Raw genomic sequence first — 18,599 nt, 5'->3', positions numbered from 1 at the left:
GAGAAGGCTCACGTTTAGAGTTCTTGCAGTCGATTGTGTAGGCTTTTCATTGATGGTTCATATCAATAGTGCATTAGCACTATTTGATTACTGGCAGCAGAGCAGTATAATGGCAATAGTGTGGAATCTAAGTACTTGAAGCATGAAGGTGAAATGTTATAATAGTACAAAGAATAGTACAATGGCATGTGAGGCGTCCAACATGACAAACCTAAACAACACCTTGCTTAGGATAAAATGCCTTAGGTAATGTAAATTGGTGGATCATAACTAATGTTCTACTGGGTGAATCGGGGAAGTTTCCCCATCCTCGTTGTTTTGGAAGAACATTCTCCCTCTTCCTTCTTCATCTTCTTTTGTCGCTCTTCTTCCTGGAGGAGTTGCGCCTGACGAGTTTCGAATTCTTCCTCCTGCCGTTTCAGTGCTGCCTCTCGAGCACCTAATTGGTTGCGCTGCCTCTGCAGGTCATCCTCCGTGCTCTTCAAATGGATCTGTTGTTGGCGGATGCGTCGCTCTTGCTCGAGCCGAGCAAGACGTGCTGCGTCTTAAGCTGCTTCCAGTCTTCCATAGTATTGGGCTTTGGTCTCTAGCACCATTGGGATTATGCCCACCTCCCCTAAAGGCCTAGTGTCGATCCATTCCATAAATGTGCAAGCCTGCATGTTGATTCGTGATTAGTTCTAGGTACCGATACGTAGATAACATATTTAAAATGCTTATGAACGGATTGACCTTGAAATCATCGTCAATGTCGGGACACTTGAAGTACCTACACCCCTTCTTCCCCCTAGGTACTCGATCCTCCCAGACTTGCAACCACACACGGAAGCCGCAATGGCATTTGGGGTGCTCATTCCATGGTGGAATCCTATTTTGCTCATCCCTCCACGACGACATTTTTTAGAGGGAGAAGCAACCTCACTACAAGCGTTTCATTTGGGTTGGGAAGTGGTAGTAGTGCGTTTGAATGTTGCGTGGATGTCTGATATATAGAACGCTACAAAGGCGGCTCGGTCTTGCTCTAGAAAGAATTCAAAACGATGCGGAAGCAAAACACAAGCAAATAGCCGGCCACAAGCTTGCACTAAGTTACTGGACTATTATGCCTCATCTGGAATCAATAACACAGCAGTACAATTTTAGTTGACAAGCAAAAGCAATTAGCAGTGCTGAAAAGGAGAGCTAGTGCAAGCAGCAGAGCACCTTCACCTGTACCAAGATCCAAACGCAGGCAAAAGAGAAACTAATACTCCAAAGATTAACTTAATACTTGGCCATGAGATTCATCCAAGTCAAACCGAGGTAAACAATATTGAGGTTAAAATAAAAGCTCCTGCATCCATATCACTCAACATGCCACAACAAGTAATTAAATAAACCGAGGCAATGATTGTATACTGAAGCTTGAAAGTTACACACCACAAATCTGATGTCCAAAGTATTGTGGAGCTGAGGTTGATTATCTGCACGAGTTAAAGACACGAGAAGATCACAAGCTGCAGGAGGCAAACAAATTAGAGAGAAATAAAATTCCAAACTGCAGCTTTATCATATCAGGCAAGCAGAGACTTTGATCTGGCACTGAAACAACAATATGAAAGCAGCACTGGAGAAAGTCTGAACCTTCGTCACCAAAAAAATTAGATAATAGCAGGCTGCAGGGGCGGATCCAGAACGGGGCTGCGCTCCAGGCTGAGCTGTTGTTCACACCTCCTGAGCCTCCTTTTCTCTAATTGAGATCATAGTTTTTTTTAGCTAAACACCACATATGTTACAGGGCTACATGGGCTTGCCCCGGGCTGCAGCCCGGGCAGCCCGGGCCCTAGATCTGCCCCTGGCAGGCTGCAAAGGCACTATACACAGAGGCCAATCTGCAGAGCCAAGATCAACAAAAGAAATTGTCTGATGCTTCACCCAAGAGCACAGAAAAAGAGAAGCAGATGGTTGAAAGGTCCAGAGTCTAGCAGACCAAGAACAGGAGGCTGAACTCCCTTCAAACTGTCATCACTTGATCCCACCAACTTTCATGCAGACTGCTTATGCAGAAATCACATCAGTCAAAGCTTATGCAGAAAGGAGTACAAATGAACAGCAGTGGTGCATTAAAAACCAGCTGTAAGAAGATTGTAAGAAGTCATGAAAAAGCCCAAACATTGCATGATCAATTGATAACAGAAGTGGGAAGTCACCAGCAGCTAAAACATTGCATAATCAATTGAAGCCAAGTCATTCAGCTGAAAGAACACAACTGTACCCTATACTGAATAATAGTTATCTATTTGAGACATTACCCAATCAGAGGCCTAAATATTCAGGCACCAGAACACATCTTTCAACCTAGAAGCAAAAATCCTGTGGCTCCCCGAAAATTGCATGCATTTGACAATCGCATTCTGGTGATCAAGATTGCAAGGTGTGGGAAGTCACCAACAGTTAAACTTTTCTGGTGAAAGAACACAACTCTACCCCATGAAGGGAAATTTTCAGATAGCCTATACTGAATAATAGTATTTTAACCTGTAGCATTGCTATTTTCACAGGAAGTAGTATCCTGATTGATAAAATATGGATGCTACAAAAGAGCAATGCACCTTGATTGTTCAGAGCTTATGGTCCAGGCCTATAACTTATTGTTCAGAGCAATTTGGAAAACAATAGTTCAGGCGCTAGATTGTCTAAATGAAGGCATCATCAGAAACAATGAATTACTACTTCATGCTAACATCTCCTTGCTTTGATCTGATGCAATCTTATAACTGTAACTAAAAGTAATTTGGGCCCTGGAATCACCTTGGATCAGCCTGTACATTGTCAATCTTGTATTATTCTTTTCAGCTCTTTCTCACAAAAAAAATAGGTGTGTTCAATTAAAATATTGACATTTAACATCTCCTACCAATCATTCCCTTCTACAGTCCTGGTAGCAAAGAGATGCAGCAACTATGTACGAGTTGGGTGTTTGCTTCTGGGAAATCAAATAAAAATGCTAATGTTCAGCATTAACATGTCAGAAGCTATAACTATCAATTGTGTGCAAGTCAGAACATCTATGATCTTGTGATAATGGTACTTATTAAATAAACAAAGGGGATACGTTCTAATCAAACAGAAACTTCCAATTGTGTCCAAGTAGCACCTGCATTCTAAGAACCACATGATATGTCTTGCCTAAACAAAGGGGATACGTTCTAAGAAAACAGAAACTTCCAATTGTGACCAAGTAGTACCTGCATTCTAATTATGATATGTCTTGCCTAGAAAAAAAATATGTCAATGCATCCTCATTGGATCAGTTAAGCATCATATGAATCTTGTTGGTGACAGAACTACATAGAACCACCACATTGACATCCATGGACTGGCTGAATTTCCTGTCTAGCTCATGAACAACTCTACCCCATGAAGGGAAATCCAATTCAGAAGCCAAAAAGTTCGGGATAAATCACTGCAATCCACAGGATCAATCACCCGGCCAACCTCCCAACGAAGGAAACCCATCAGACAACCCTAGAACTGCGGTACTGTAGATCATCGGACAACAGGATCTAATCAAACTGTGGTACTGTAGATGGCCCGAAAAGAGGAAAGAAACTAACCTGCCTCGTCGGCGGTGCGGCAGGGCCTCGACAACGGCATCACGACGGCCCGGCTCCGACGACAGCGGGACGACGGCTCGTTAGGCAGGCATGAGGAGAGGGAGAAGGAGGGTGGGTGGGCGGCGATGGCGCAGGGCGAGCGAGAGGAGGAGGAGGAGGAGGAGGGCAAGCCGCGGCACAAGGCGAGCGTGGGGCGTCAGGAGGGCGATCACGTCGCGTCTGTTTTGGGGCGTGGGAGGAGGAAAACCGTCGAACCTCTTCCTAGCGGTGGATAGGCGTCGTGCGACGGGGGCGTCGGATGGAGGGGAGGGTTGGACGGCGCGGAGATGGCTCGTATGCCGAGGACACCGATCGCACGGCGCAAGATCGTAGGTGGCGTAGCGAAAGATGGTGACGCCCGCGGTAACACCAAAAAATCATCCGACTTTTGGTTTTTTTTAGAGAAGAGAAGAGAAATAGAGATAGAGACGTTATCATCAGACGTTCGGGCGCTAGCAGGTCCGTATGTCGGTGTTTTATACCCGACAACCTACCAGGTATTCCGAGGTAGTAGATTGGTTGGTGGAAGGTCGTCGGATCTGAAATTCAAAGGTAAAAGTGAGGACACAAGATACAGAATTATACAGGTTCGGACCGTTAGTGTAGCGTAATACCCTACGTCCTGTTTGATGTGTTGTATATTGCGCCCTGCGCTTGGGTGTTATTTTACCTTGGTTTAGGCTTAAGGATTTTAGTCCTCTATTGTGATTATATGAGGTTTTTACCTACCGATCTAGGGACCCCTGCCCTCCTTTATATACTCTAGGAGACGGGATTACTATTCGGTTATAAGGAGGAGTCATAGTAGGATTACATGGTATGAGTCCTAGTAGGATTACAAAAGAATCCTAGTAGGAGTCCGTCTTCTTCCTTTCTTGTGGGTACTGGGGATCTATCCCCGATAAGCCTCCGAGCGCTTCATAGTCGAATGCAGCAGTCTTCGAGTACTTTTTAGATTCTCACTGAGTAGTATTAGTACTTTTTGAGTAGTTTGTCTGGCTGATTCTTCAAAGTTCTTCAAAGCTGCCATGAGGCTATGGTGTGCTCAATCCCTTGATCGTCTTGATTTTGTAATCTTCATCTTTGCTGATATGGAGAGCGGCGGAAGTCGCACTCCATATGGAGTAACCCGCCTTAGGTTGAATCGAAGAATCAAGCTAAGGGTCAATAAAATCTTGAATCTTCTACCTCTATCTTGAAAAAACAACCGTTGGATATAGCTTACCAGCTCACGAGTCTTGGATTGATTAAATAATCAATCCGGGGGTCTTTATTTTTCATGCAAGTCATCTTTCGAGTAGTTATTTGGTATCCGGCCCCCAAACTAATGCGGCAAGTGAGCCGTAGGAGCCACGTCGAGTAATTATTTGGCACTTAGTCTCTGAGCTTGAAAGCTAGATGAGCCATTGGAGATATTTCAAGTAGTAATTGGCACTTATCCCCCGAGCGCCATTGGAGGTACGCTGAGTGTCCTGGAGAGTCATCGCTGAAGCTTGACCTGCAAAAAGAGATGCATACATTATGTAGCATATTGTAGAATTTGGAACTACAAATTTATTCGGTGATGAATGTAATGTAAATATTGTGTGTTATGCTCTTGTTTCGGCTATATTTTTCCTGAGTAGTTACCTATTATGTTTAGGCTCTCAGTCCCTGTTTAGTCATTGCCACTGCGTGTGAAATCTTTCTCTCATGTACGCGTACTGGCACTACTGCTACGCGTTTGATATTTTTGTCTCGTGTACGCGTCCTAGCGTTTAGGCATGATAGAAAATCCAAAATTTCATGAATTAAGGCGTGTTCTGCTTAAGTAGATTAGTGACCGCTTAGAGAAGACATTTAAAATAAGTAGTCGACAATGCGATAAAAAACAGCGCGATTGCGTGTAAGTAGTAGTTGAGACTTCTCTACCTTTTGGTGAGTAGAGCGTGTGTTGCCGCGCATAAGGTTTGTGCCTCCTTGGGGTGTAGCCGCTGCGAGCCTCCAGCACTCAGTGCACCAAACCCATGGCCGTAGCCTCCAAAATTTGATGTACCAAACCTGTTAGCGGAGCTTCCGGAACTTAGTGCACAAAACCCGTGGCTCTAGCCTCCGTAATTTGGTGTAACAATCCATGCCTGTCAGTTAACATGCCCCAAGAATAATTGGCAAAGTGTAGCTCTGGAGGATAATTTTCGTCGAGCGATATACACCAATAAGTACTCGATGCGTTGCCCATCACGTGGAAAACAAGCCAGAAAAAATATATGAAATAATTAAAAAAGTGACTTAGTTTGATTCGTGAACAATTGTTGACGAAGCCGTATCGATTGTTGATGAAGCCAACTAGTTGGAGTCGATTCCGACTAGTTGTTGATCACGTGGAACCCGCCCTCGACTAGTTTTCTAATCGAGACAAATAGTCGAAGTAGACCGTCCTTGACCAATCTTCTAGTCGAACCGAGTAGTCAAGCAGACCGTCCTCGACTAGTTTTCTAGTCGAGACGAGTATTTACTAGTGAGGCGGGGTAGACGTCTTGCTCTTGCAGAAATAGTCAATCGCATCATCGGAAATTTGTTGGTGCAAGTTGAAGTCTTTCTGGTAGTTTTTTTATATGCGCATAGCTGAATACACCATTGATTTCCAGCGCCAGAGGAACAACAGCAATTGTTTCTTTATTTTGATGCTTGGTGTGCTTTTCCATCTTCGATCAACAAAGCTAGTCTCCGCTTCGGACTCAACTAAGAAAATCGATTCCCTATAGGATTCGGTCTTGACACCGTCCAATTCTATTCCATCTCGATCTTTCGACTAAGAAAATCGATTCCCTGTAGGATTCTGTCTTGACGTCGTCCAATTTTATTCCATCTCGATCTTGATGCTTGGAACGATCATCGGTAGATGAATTGCTCCACTCCACACTCCGTTTCGAATTCCAATTCGGCGAGAGCATATGCTAGCTTGGAATTAGCCTATTCGACGACTTCGCCTCGGACTCCGACATAGTTGCACACAAAGTCGTCCATTGGATAGAGGAATAACGTTCTTGTCTTGTAGAGTAGATTAATCTTAACAAGGTCATTCAAGCTCACCCGATGATCTCGACGATCACCCTACCTATAGCGTCAGCTATCGGTGTTTTATACCCGACAACCTACTGAAGGGTATCATTGGTTGGTGGGGAGTCGTCGGACTTGAAACTCGAAGGTAAAAGGAAGGACAGAAGACACGAATTTATACATGTATAATATCCTACGTCCTGTTTAGTGTATCGTATATTGCGCCCTGCGTTTGGATGTTGTTTTGCCTTAATTTAGACTTGAGGATTTGATCGTCTGTTATGATTTTCACCTACCGATCTAGGACCTCTGCACTCCTTTGTACACTCGGGGACACTCGCGGGCGGGATCACTTGTTACAACTTTTACTTCCGATGATCTATCCCGACACCGTACGGTTTTTTTTTTGGAAACGGCCAAAATAAAGTCAAAAAGGGATTCTGAACTCGTGCGCATAGCCTTCAGAAACATCACCAGGTCTGTGCGGCGCGCGAGTGTGCCGCCGCCGCCGCCGAGATGCTGCCGTCGCTGGCGCGCGCCGGCCGCGCCCCTCTCCGCCGCCTCGTCTCCACCTTCTACTCGCCCCGAGCCCTATTGCCTCGCGTCCCGTGCGCCATCAGCAGTGGCGGCGGCGGCGGCGGCGGTAACCTCCCGCTCTACGCTTTCTCCTCGCCGTCCCGCGACAGCGCGTGCGGCCCGGCGCCCGGCGCCCGGAGAGGAATGAGCTTCCGCACCCGCGCGGTGGACTTTGGCGACGAGACGCCCTCCAGCTCCGCTGCGGCGGGCTCCGACCTCTCAGCGCCTTACCTATCCGTCCACATCCGGTGCCGCAGGCAGGACGCGGTCAGTACTTCACGCTCTCTAGTCTCCGCACTTCGTAGTTCGTAGACATTTCGATTCCTTCACCTGCCTCGAGTGGTTTCAGTGTCTCATGCGATTTTTCCTATGACATTGCGAACCAGGAAGTGCTCTCCGAGGCGCTCTTGTGCTTCGGTGCTAGCTCTGTGACCGTGGATGACATTGAAGATGCTGGAAATCTCGATGAAGTGAGTGAGTACTTTTCTGCGCGTGTACATTTGCAATTTCCATGACTACTATGCTGCTCAGATGAATTCCTGCAATCTTTTGGGATAATTCGAGTCCGCAAAATGTTAATTACGCAGATCTCCATAACCTCCATGTATGCTGATGGGGAAGACGTGGACTCCAGTGTTTCAAGTGCCGCTAGCTCAGCTGGTTTGAACTACAGCCCAGGGTATGAAACCACTGTTGGGAAGCAATGCGATTGGGTGGCAACTGTGCAGGTTCGGAGTTTCGGACTGGATGTTGTACACTTTTCCTGTTCATGACCTTTAAATGACAATGTTGCTCTTTCTGTTCCCTAATTGTCACATGCAGTAGTAGATAAAAAAAAGGAAACTATTCAGCCATCAGTTTTAGACTGTATGCTTTGGGTAACTTTTGACTTTTATAACTAGGCGTATGGTCTAAGACTGGGGTTGGCCGTTGGCATACTAGGGATCCGTTTTTCGTTAATCTCTGAGTTCAGTGCACGGTTTTCACTTGTCAATTAATTGAAAATATTACTTGTGGTTGCTGCAGGAAGCATACGAGTCCACTGAAGTGGCTGATGGTCTTTGGGTTGTTCCTAAATGGAGAACTCCCCATGTATGTATTCACATCATGCTATACCCATTTAGTTTTTTAGAGATTCTAAGGATGCTGCTTGTTTTTTTCCCCTGTATGTTGATAATCTTCGTGAACTGAGAAATTTCTTCTCATCCTGTTCCATCCACAGGATCCGCAGGCCACAAATATAATCATCAATCCAGGTTTGGCTTTTGGGGCGGGGGAGCACCCGACAACTAAGCTGTGCCTTCTACTTCTACGAGAAGTTATTAAAGGGGGTGAACATGTCTTGGATTACGGGACAGGCACTGGAGTTTTGGGGATTGCAGCTCTGAAGGTATCATGTCTTTGTGTGTTTGTGGTTCGCTGCTGCCAAGTGTCATGATAAGAAGGCAGTTTTTCCCTATTTCATTCACTCAATGTACGCTTATGAATGCAGATGGGTGCTGTTCTAGCTACTGGGATAGACATAGACCCTCAAGCCATAATATCTGCTTCTGAAAACTTGTTACTGAATGGTTTACGTCCCAACCAAATGCCTGTTTATTTGGTACCAACGACTGACCAGCCCTCATCCTTCCCAAGTTCTGTTGACAAATCAGAAGAGAACAAATTAACCAATAACCATGACTTGAAGTCTTCAAGGGGAACATATGACGTAGTTGCAGCAAACATACTTCTAAATCCCTTACTGGAGCTGGTCGAGGACATAGTTGGTTATGCAAAACCTGGTGGAATAGTTGCCATTTCTGGAATTTTAGAAGAGCAGGTAAAGGAATAAATTTTATAAAAGTTTCATGTCTCGCAGATATCTTTGTTTATTTATATGTTTCTTTTTGTATTTTTGTCTTATAAATTCAGGTGCCAAAAGTCAAAGAAGTTTACTCAACGTACTTGGCCAGCATATCGGTATCTGAAATGGATGGATGGGCCTGTCTTCAAGGAACAAGGAGAGTCTAGCGGCAAACTTTTTCTCTGCCGCAGTCAGGGCGTTTGACCATACAATTTTCCGACCATCACGAGAGCTTTTCCTCCAGAAATCAGAAATTTTATCCTAACTTAACTCTTTTTGGTAGGATTACTTGAATATCATAGAACAAATGTTCTTGACGAGAATAGGCTGTCGAGTGTATGTTCCCCATACCGGATTAAATATGTTTGAAGTGATACGATCTACATTAGTCCTTGCATGCTTAACCATTGTTGATTTTTACATTGTAACGACAGCTATTGAGATTGTAAGTTTGGTTGCCCCTTCGATGCTTGAGAAGTCCTATTTTACTGTATTTGACTGACTGATATATCAATTTCTGGGTTTGAGAAGGCGTGTAATGATGAACAGATCTGATCACACGCTTTTTCTGTGTTGAGCAAAAGGTATTCAAAGGATGACAAGAAGTGATGAACAGATCACATGCTTTATAACCGCCAGTATTAACTGGGATTTCCAATGGAGTCCATGCCAATGTAAAATGTGGCTTGTAGTAAAATATCAACATCCCAACTTGATTTTCTTAGTTACGCTATACTATCAGCCTTGATGAACGAACACTTTACACTGAAGGTAGGATCACAGGAAACCTCTGAAAATTTCCTTTTCAGTTAGTACAAGAAATGACAGAAATACTAGTCCTTTTCAACTAGTACTTAAAAAAACCCTGGTTCCAATGTAAATCCGATTTTTTGACATTCCCGTAGGCATAATATCTTTCTGCTCACACTTCAGGAAATATAAGCCCACTGTTCTCTGATAACACATTTCTGCTCGGAAATCTAGGAGCAAACTATGTATATATTGACACACAGTGTTTCTCCTTTACAAGGCCTTTGCCCTCAAAATCATAGTAGAGCGGCATGTAACAATCTGGGATTTTGTTAGGTAATCTCAATCCCTCAACCAGTGTTTCCTGTCCCAAAAAAGCAACTTTTGCACTTTGCCATGACCAGGGAAATATTGTCCGTACCCAATCCTACTTCCATTTGTTGATCCAATCTACATTTTGCTGGGCATCATACGCTTAAAGAGTTCCTTTAGATCTGTGCTAGATTTCAGAGTTGCTTGCTTATTACTAAGAAACTTTGAGAACTCCATAACCTTTTCCTCTCCGCCCTTTTCAGGGGGGTTGTCGATAAATTGGGATGATGATGGTGCCAGAGCCCAAACCGATGAGAGCACTTTATTGGGTTTGTCCAACTGCTCCAAAATGGCTGGCTCTTCATTTTCTGCCAAGAAAGGAGATTGCATTTCTTATTTCATATGTTCAGAAGGGTTTTGATATCATCAATGCTGACTAAAGTTGAGAGAATAAAGCAGAAAGGAGATTGCATTTCTTATTTCATATGTTCAGAAGGGTTTTGATATCATCAATGCTGACTAAAGTTGAGAGAATAAAATAAAACAAGCGTACTTAATTAGCACCTGAATACTTGAAGATAATTTCAAGTGATTTGCAGGGGATGCTGAAATTCAGATGAGGTATTGTGCTTCCACCACCATGCTTAGCATTACTGGATATGGGAACAAAAGAAATAAGTGGTGGGGGGAAATGAGCTTTTTGAAAAATGCATAATTTCACCATTCCTCTAGTCACTAAAATGGATGAAATATTGGAGGCAAGTTAGCTTGCGAGTAGCAGGAACACTAAGATGGTTTTAAATATATTTCCTAAGTAGCACATATCCAACATAAAAGATAGCAAGTTGATACTGTCGACGAAACAGTAAATAAAGTTCTAGTTACTTTCTGAAATAGTGCTTCAGAAGTCTTATTTCATACCTTGTTACTATCCCAACCATTAGCCCATGCGAATTAACAAGCATACCGCCACTGGCCCCTGGATGAACTGCTGCTGTTGTCTGCAGCATTACTGGCATGTCCATATTGTGAGCCTCCACAGTACCAGAAGGATGAGAAAGTTGAGTTGATGGGATTTGGACAACCTTTGACACAACCCCAGAGGATAGAGAGGAGCATAGGCCTATATTCAACTCAATTATCAGTTCCATACTAACAAAACTCAAAACATTCGAAATGGCATGCACATCGATCAAAAGAAGCATCAAACTGCTTAAGCACCAGATTCTAAGATTTGTCACCTGATCGAGGTCCAAAAAGGCCATGTCCAACTACGTATACAGATGATCCTGCTGTTGGACAAACAAATTCTGGTCTGATTGTATTTAACTCAATTGGAACCTCTTCCATTTGAAGCAATGCAACATCAAGCGGACCCTTTGAGATAAAAACCACACTAGCACTGCACCACACCTGTCTCTCCGCATGGTCCAAACGAACTGATATTCTCTTCTCTCTTTTGAAACCCAAGTTAAACAATGAAACCTCATGTTTGACAGCATCGTCGTTAGAGAATTTGCATTGTTGTGGCTGCAATGATCTGTTTTCTCTGGCACTGAGATATTCTCCAGCAGATGAGGTTTGTGCACCTAAAGGTGAAGTTCTTCCAAATCTCCAAGGTTCCAAGAGATGAGCATTTGTCAGAACTAAACCCCCTTTGTTTAGTACAATACCTGAAGCCCAAGATGAATCACCAACCGTGACAAGAACAACTGCGGATATAGCCTCTCTGATTGAAGGGGATGAAATGCAATACTGGTTAATTTTGTTGACTGTAGAAGAGACAAACCTCCCATAGTTATCTGGATGCTTTAATTCCATCATTTTACTCTCTTCATTTTTGTCATTAGGTAGCTTACTTGGTTCTCGCTCAATTTCCACCAGTTTCATGTTGTTCCATCCAGTGCATATTGCATCCCAGGTAATAACGAGCTGGTATGTAGATTTTAAGTAGCTAAGTTTTCATTTATTCGATGTGCAAAGGTATCTTTTTGAAACCAGTGGACTCACCTGAACTTCTACGCTGCTGCCTTTCTGCCTTAATGGGTTCATCAGCAACCCCACAAGGCAAGAATTTCGGTCAAACACTGGAGCACCTTCCATACCTTAGTCAATTAAGAGATTATCAATAGCTAATGTCATAATATATGAGAAAAGAAATACGGAGTGACATTTACCAGGGAGACATTGGATGTCAGCCATCAGCAACGAGCACCTCACAGCGCATGGAGGAAGGAAATTTGCAACAGCACCAACTGATATGCTGCTTAAAGAACACATATGTTTACAGATGAATATTACACTCTTACTCCGTTTTCTAATAATGGCGGCACAAGAAATTGTGAACAATAGCATGTCATATGTCGTTCCAGTTTCAGAAACATCAGTATAGTTACACTGAATATGCTTTCAAGGTCAATAAACATACCCAGAACAAAAACTAAGATTGTTTTGGAAGCTCTAGTGTATAGTGATGACATGCAAAGCAAAGAGTTACTAAAATTCTAGATAGCAACAGTTTTACATTGTCTGAATAACATATAGCATATGGAACAGTATCAAGTTTTAAAAAGTCTAGAGTTTACCATTGCACAAGTCAACATTATGAATGCCCACACTATTTTCTTGTTAATCAAATCCAGAGATTTGACAGGTTGCATTTGCTAAGTTCTGGTGCATACTAATAGACATTCTGCTAAAAGCAGTAGAATAAAAAAAACCTGTTGAAGAAATGGAAGGGTGATAGGAGGCCGAATGGAGATCCTGCTATCAGCAAAGGGTCCCCTCGGTGTTGCATCACTGAAACATCGATTTGTCTTTCATTCTGATCACCAATGACCTAGAGTTATACGTACAGAAGAAAAAACTACAGCTTGTAATTTCAAGGTGCTAACTGTCCAGGAAAGGAAAAAATATGTCAACCTGTGCCTTACATTTGAATTGACGGTTGAAATTCCTAGAATAGCAATTCTTGTGGCAGACTTGGCCAACATCAATGGGTCCATTGACTCTACAGATGCGTGATTCCTGTTAGACGCGGGGGAAGATCTGATATCATTTTCAACCTGAGAAACACTAATGACAGTCAATTTTAGTGCATGACAAAAGAGGGACAGCAATTTAATTTGATGAACAAAAGGACCTGTTTCTCATTGACATTGGCCAATGACCAGCCTACATCCCATGATGGTCTTCCAATGAATGAGCCGTCATGTTTTATTAAGGATAAAACAGAGTCAGCAGCTGTAGGTACATCAACCTAATGAAGAAATCAGGCTGCTGATCAGTCATTTAAGCATAAGTACCAATGATGAAAACTAGCAAAAAACTACAAGTGTCCTCTTACTATTCAACAGAAACATGACCTTTCTTCCATTAAGCACAAATGTAGATCACTCATAACTAAGGTAAATGTAGTTCACTCGTAGCTAAGAACAATAGTAGAAAAAGAATATTTGTAAGTTGTAACAAGGATATTTAAACGAAATATCTCTTTTCTTACTGATCTCGGTTTTTTCCATGCGAGCAACCCAAAGCCAAACAATAGGTCATTGTTAGGATGACACATAACATTGTCAATGGAAAGCTAAGCATAAACACAATCGCCGCTATTTCTGAACTCAGAACATCCTCAGAATCTAAATAAACTAGGAAAGCTTTTATCCAATTAATGCCTGCTACTTTTTCACGCATCTATTAGTAACAGTATAATCTGACTAAAGAAGTAACAGTACTCACCATGGCAAGCAATCGAGCTGAAAGCCACTGTGGAGGTCCAGACTTTCCATCTCGAGTGTTCCCCAACGTCTCATGCTGCACACAGCAGAGCATGTTCAGGAGTTCAGGAAAAGTTTTTCGAAACCAGTATTTTGGAAGGAACAAATTCCTAGGACAGCACAAGTACCAGATAGTATATTGTGCAAAGTTGAAATCTATAAGTAATTGATGCACTTCCATCAAAATCATCAATGTGAGTCTGCTTAAGTTTTCTTCAGAGACACTGAACGAAGTGATGGAATGCTAAGCACGAAGTGATCTAGGATGCCAAATTCCACAGAGATGCTTATTATCCTTACCTCAACAAGCACATCAAGACGCGCCTCGGGTACCAACCTCGGCCGAAATTCCTGCAGCCGTCCAAGCAAGCAAGCAAAATCTTAGCACTAGAACGAGTGATTGCAGAGTCATGTGTAAACCTACTAACCTCGCCGGGGTTACCGCGCTGCTCCGCGACTAGGAATGGCTCGACGAGCGACGCGGCCGTGAGCGCGACGTCCCCCGCCGCGTGCCCGTGGGCCACGCAGATACGGTCGAGCAGCGGCGGCGGCTCGGCCAGGGCGCCCCGCGGCAGGAGCAGGGCCGACGCCGAGAGCGTAGTAGACCCCGACCTGGAACGCAACCAGCACCAAGTCAGCACGGGGCTTCAGGAAAGCTGTAATTGAGCGAATTAGGGGAGGGGGCGACGCACTGGTGGAGGTGGAAGGCGTGGCGGCGCATCTTCACGGCCTTGGGGTCCTGGAAGCGGAGGCGCCGGAGAGGGGGAGGAGCACGGCGATTAGCGAGGTAATCCGGTGGAGCCAGTTGCTGATTGAAGAGAAGGTGGTGGTGGTGGTGCGGAATCGGGGACTGACCGGGCCGACGATTCGAGCCATGGCGGCGAAGTAGCGCGCCGCCGCGGCGATCTCCTGCGTCTCCATGGCGCGCGGGGAGGCGACGCGGAGACCACCAGCTGCTTTGGTTTCTTCTTCGATGGGGAAGCTTCTCCTTCCTTGCGTATGCGGGCCTGTTTGGTTCCTTTGCTTATTTTTAAGCAAGTGTCATATCAATGTTTAGATACTAATTAGGAGTATTAAACGTAGATTATTTACAAAACTCATTACATAAGTGGAGGCTAAACAGCGAGACGAATCTATTAAGCCTAATTAATCCATCATTAGCAAATGTTTACTGTAGCAACACATTGTCAAATCATGGACTAATTAGGCTTAATAGATTCGTCTCGCCGTTTAGCCTCCACTTATGTAATCGGTTTTGTAAATAATCTACGTTTAATACTCCTAATTAGTATCTAAACATTCGATGTGACGGGTGCTTAAATTTAAGCAAGTGAATCAAACCAGGCCGCAGAAGCGAATCTGAGCTGCTGGCGAGTGAATCAGAATTCAGATAGATTCAGACGTGTCAGGTCGTTTAGCATCCGCTCGCTCTTTTACTGCATAGTACCACTCAAATACGGATATTTAACTATTTATCATCTTTACGGATTCATCCTTACCCATGCGCTTACATATTTGCCATCCCTCTACAAACAAAATAACACATTTATCATTTTCGCTGACGTGGCGCGCAACTCATCCATTGCAGCGTGGATCGGGACATGAAAAGACCAAAACGCCCCTATCTTATCCCTATTAGCTATCCTATTCCTCTCTCTCCACTACTGATGTGTGGGACCCACGTCTTAGGTTATCTTCAACCTTCGAACACTCTTGCGACCACGAGCTGCTGCCCCCCAACGGCGCTTGCCGGGGGTCGGTCGGCGCTAGCCGGGGCTGGCCGTCGCCGCTCATCCCCGTGGCCATCGCCCAAATCCACCGTGGGGGCCGGCGGGAGGAAGGGCGGGCCGATGGGGGCGAGGCCGGCGGGAGATTTGGGCCAAGGTGGCAGTGGCAGGGTGTGGCTCGACTCGCGAGGTGGCGAGCAGTGCGGTGGCGCGGAGCACTAGAGGCGCGGGAGGGGCGGCGGCGGCGCGCGACTAGCGGCGGCAGCGCACAGGACACGGGGCCGGGCGAGCAGGAGCTCGGACATGGCTGGCCATGGAGCGCGCAGGAACAAGAGAGAGAAACAGGAGAAAGGTAGGAACGTTTTGGTCTTTTCCCATCTCGATCCACGTTGGCACGGGTGAGTTGACGCGCCACGTCGGCGAAAATGGTAAATGTATTGCTTCGTTCGCAGAGGATGGCAAATATGTAAGCGCGTTCGTAAGGATGGCAAACGGGAAGGTGCCATCCGTAAGGATGGCAAATAGTTAAATATCTTCCGGATACGACATAAATACATAATCCTACCGGAAATGCTACAGTACCGTGCATGATAGTGGCACAAAAGACACTGATCAATCTTCACCCAAGAAGAGACAGAGAAAAGATTGTGATCGTGAGCTGCCGTGCATCGTCCCTCGTCACATCGCAGGCGCGTGACAGATTGAGTTGACAGTGCAATCGCACACCTGACCCCATTGACCATACATCAGATATGTATACTCCAGTAAGCAGCCAAGCATCATCGTGCGCAGTGGTCGGTGGCTAAATGGTCATCAAACCAATCCAATCCACCCTGCTCGAAATCTACAGTCCCTGAAGCCATTAAACTCCTCATTAGCCCGTCCATTGAACATTGGCATAATGGCATCGTATTACACTTCCTAAAGGAAAATAATCAGAGAGCGTCTCCACTCCATGGAGAGATGCCTCATCTACATGAAGTACCGAGACCTGCCATGTTACATGGGGATCATTTCGCATGGTTTGGCGCCTGAGCATCTACTGGATTGCTATAGTTACAAGCCATCACTATGAGAAATAATTACTTTTTTTCTTAAAAAACAAAGCTACCTTGTTATCCATACAGAAAAGTTGGTGTACCACTGCAGCTGATTCAGCAAGAGCATGGCTACAGAAGTTCTTTGATCCCTTTTATTTTTCTTTCCTGCACAACTTATTCTTTCCGTTACATTTTATACAACTTGTTACTAGCGCACCCATCGTCCAGTGTACACTGTATTTACAACTTACCAATCACAAAAGCGTGATACGTACACACATGCATGAACCATGCAATTTACGAATTCACACGGCAGCTACCATTTGATCACCACCAAACGACCGCAGCTGCCGCAACGAGCGCGCCGGCGGCGGCGCCGGAGACCCTCCAGGCTCCACGGCCAAGCGGTTCGCGCCCGTCGGATTCATCGTATCCCCTGTTGGCACCCATTCCGGCGTCCCCGCCGTAGCTTCTCCAGTCTGATGAGCTCCCTCCACCGACGGACCCGCCGCCGCTCCTGCTCGTGCTCGTGCTCGGGCTCCCTCCGCCGACGGACCGGCCGCCGTTGCTCTTTCCCGAGCTCCCTCCGCCGCCCTTCGCGCCGCCACCTCCGCCGCCGCCCTTCGCGCCACCACCTCCTCCGCCGCCGCCCCTCGCGCCGCCACCACCTCCTCCGCCACCCCCGCCCGCACAGAGAGCGCCTTGGAGGCCCGCGGCCACGCAGAGCAGCAGCAGCGCCGCCGCGCAGAGCAATTTCGTCGTCCTGCCTCCCATTGATGTCTCACCGCTCACCGGTCAACACGTTCCCAGTTCGCCATTACCTGGGAGGCGTTTTTATACAGGTTGGAAGACGCGCGAAGTGGCAGTTAGCAAGTCAACAGGGGGCGCGAAGTTGTGGCGCACTACTAAATGGGATGGCGCACCTTGCACGGCACTCTACCGTCTTCGGCAGACGCGTGGATAGGGAGGGAAATAATGAGGTCAAATGGTTAACACACGAACATCTCGCGGAAAATCAGAACGACGAGAGCGAGCGGCGTCAAGATTCACAGCATTGACCACCTGATTGATGATTAGATAAGCAGTTGAGCACCTTAGATAAACCACGATGACCAATCATGAATGCGGAACAGAACATGCATGCGTCTGGTAGATAATGCCTGAAACTCCTCTCTTACTTTTTTTTTTTTGCATGATACTTCCAGATTGAAAGCAGTAGGAATAACCTGAAACCGTCTCCATTAGTTGATTCTCCATTGATTGATTGATCTACTCCATAAGAACACGGTGCACGGGTAGATGGATACTGACTACTGCACTCAAACCTTTTGCTAAAACAAAGATTTCACGTGCTTATTCGATCCACATACACGAGTCGATCTACTACTACTACCATTCTACCAAACTGCATGCAACTGATTCGATGACTCGACTGTAACCTGTAATTGACCGCTAGGCCATTTCACCATCACCAAATGAGGACAGCGACCGAAACGGCGACGGTGGCGCCGCCAGAGGCCCTCCAGGCGCCACGACCACGCGGTTCGCTCCCATCGGAAGCCGGTCTGGCGGCGGCGGCCACAGCCGTTCCAACGGCGGCATCAGAGAGCCCGCCTTCGCTCCCTTCCTCTTCGCCGGCGCCTCCGCCGCCGATCCCTCCCTCCTCTCCGCCTTCACCGGCGCCAGCACCGCCGCCTTCCAGCCCAGCCCTCAAGAAGGTATAAGTGGCGTCGGTGTAAAACTACTTTGATTGGATTCTATTCGGATGGACTCTTGGCATTTATATGATTTCACATTTTTCAGATTTTAGGAGTTTATGCGACCATAGAGTCAGATCGGGGAAAAACTTCCGATCTGACCCTTAAAATAAGGATTACTGCACCGGGGATCCCATATTT

General features: G+C 45.6%; 2 protein-coding genes across 3 annotated transcripts; one reads left to right on the top strand and one right to left on the bottom strand.

The window, feature by feature from the left end:
• Positions 1–7,124: 7,124 nt before the first annotated feature.
• Positions 7,125–9,626, top strand: LOC101761197 (ribosomal protein L11 methyltransferase). The gene is made up of 7 exons (XM_004961565.3): positions 7,125–7,517; positions 7,637–7,720; positions 7,838–7,978; positions 8,277–8,342; positions 8,473–8,640; positions 8,743–9,072; positions 9,165–9,626. The coding sequence occupies exons 1-7, from the start codon at positions 7,191–7,193 to the stop codon at positions 9,261–9,263; spliced, it is 1,215 nt and encodes a 404-aa protein (XP_004961622.1). The 5' UTR covers positions 7,125–7,190; the 3' UTR covers positions 9,264–9,626.
• A 143-nt stretch (positions 9,627–9,769) lies between these two features.
• LOC101760512 (glyoxysomal processing protease, glyoxysomal) lies at positions 9,770–14,927 on the bottom strand. 2 transcript variants are annotated; one of them, XM_004961564.2, is made up of 14 exons: positions 14,790–14,927; positions 14,627–14,673; positions 14,363–14,546; positions 14,235–14,285; positions 13,897–13,971; positions 13,301–13,417; positions 13,092–13,223; positions 12,879–12,982; positions 12,336–12,421; positions 12,169–12,263; positions 11,400–12,090; positions 11,080–11,281; positions 10,723–10,811; positions 9,770–10,526 (listed from the first exon to the last, which is right to left on the bottom strand). In XM_004961564.2, the coding sequence occupies exons 1-14, from the start codon at positions 14,853–14,855 to the stop codon at positions 10,297–10,299; spliced, it is 2,169 nt and encodes a 722-aa protein (XP_004961621.1). In that variant the 5' UTR covers positions 14,856–14,927; the 3' UTR covers positions 9,770–10,296. The 2 variants fall into 2 exon arrangements, with proteins under 2 accessions (XP_004961621.1, XP_014660442.1); XM_014804956.2 differs by having other exon boundaries at positions 12,879–12,997; positions 14,627–14,927.
• Positions 14,928–18,599: the final 3,672 nt, after the last annotated feature.

Source organism: Setaria italica, chromosome III, assembly GCF_000263155.2.
Source record: "Setaria italica strain Yugu1 chromosome III, Setaria_italica_v2.0, whole genome shotgun sequence".
Lineage (NCBI taxonomy): Eukaryota > Viridiplantae > Streptophyta > Magnoliopsida > Poales > Poaceae > Setaria > Setaria italica.
The sequence above is the reverse complement of the archived record's forward strand: the minus strand, read 5'-3'. Positions and strand labels throughout refer to the sequence as shown.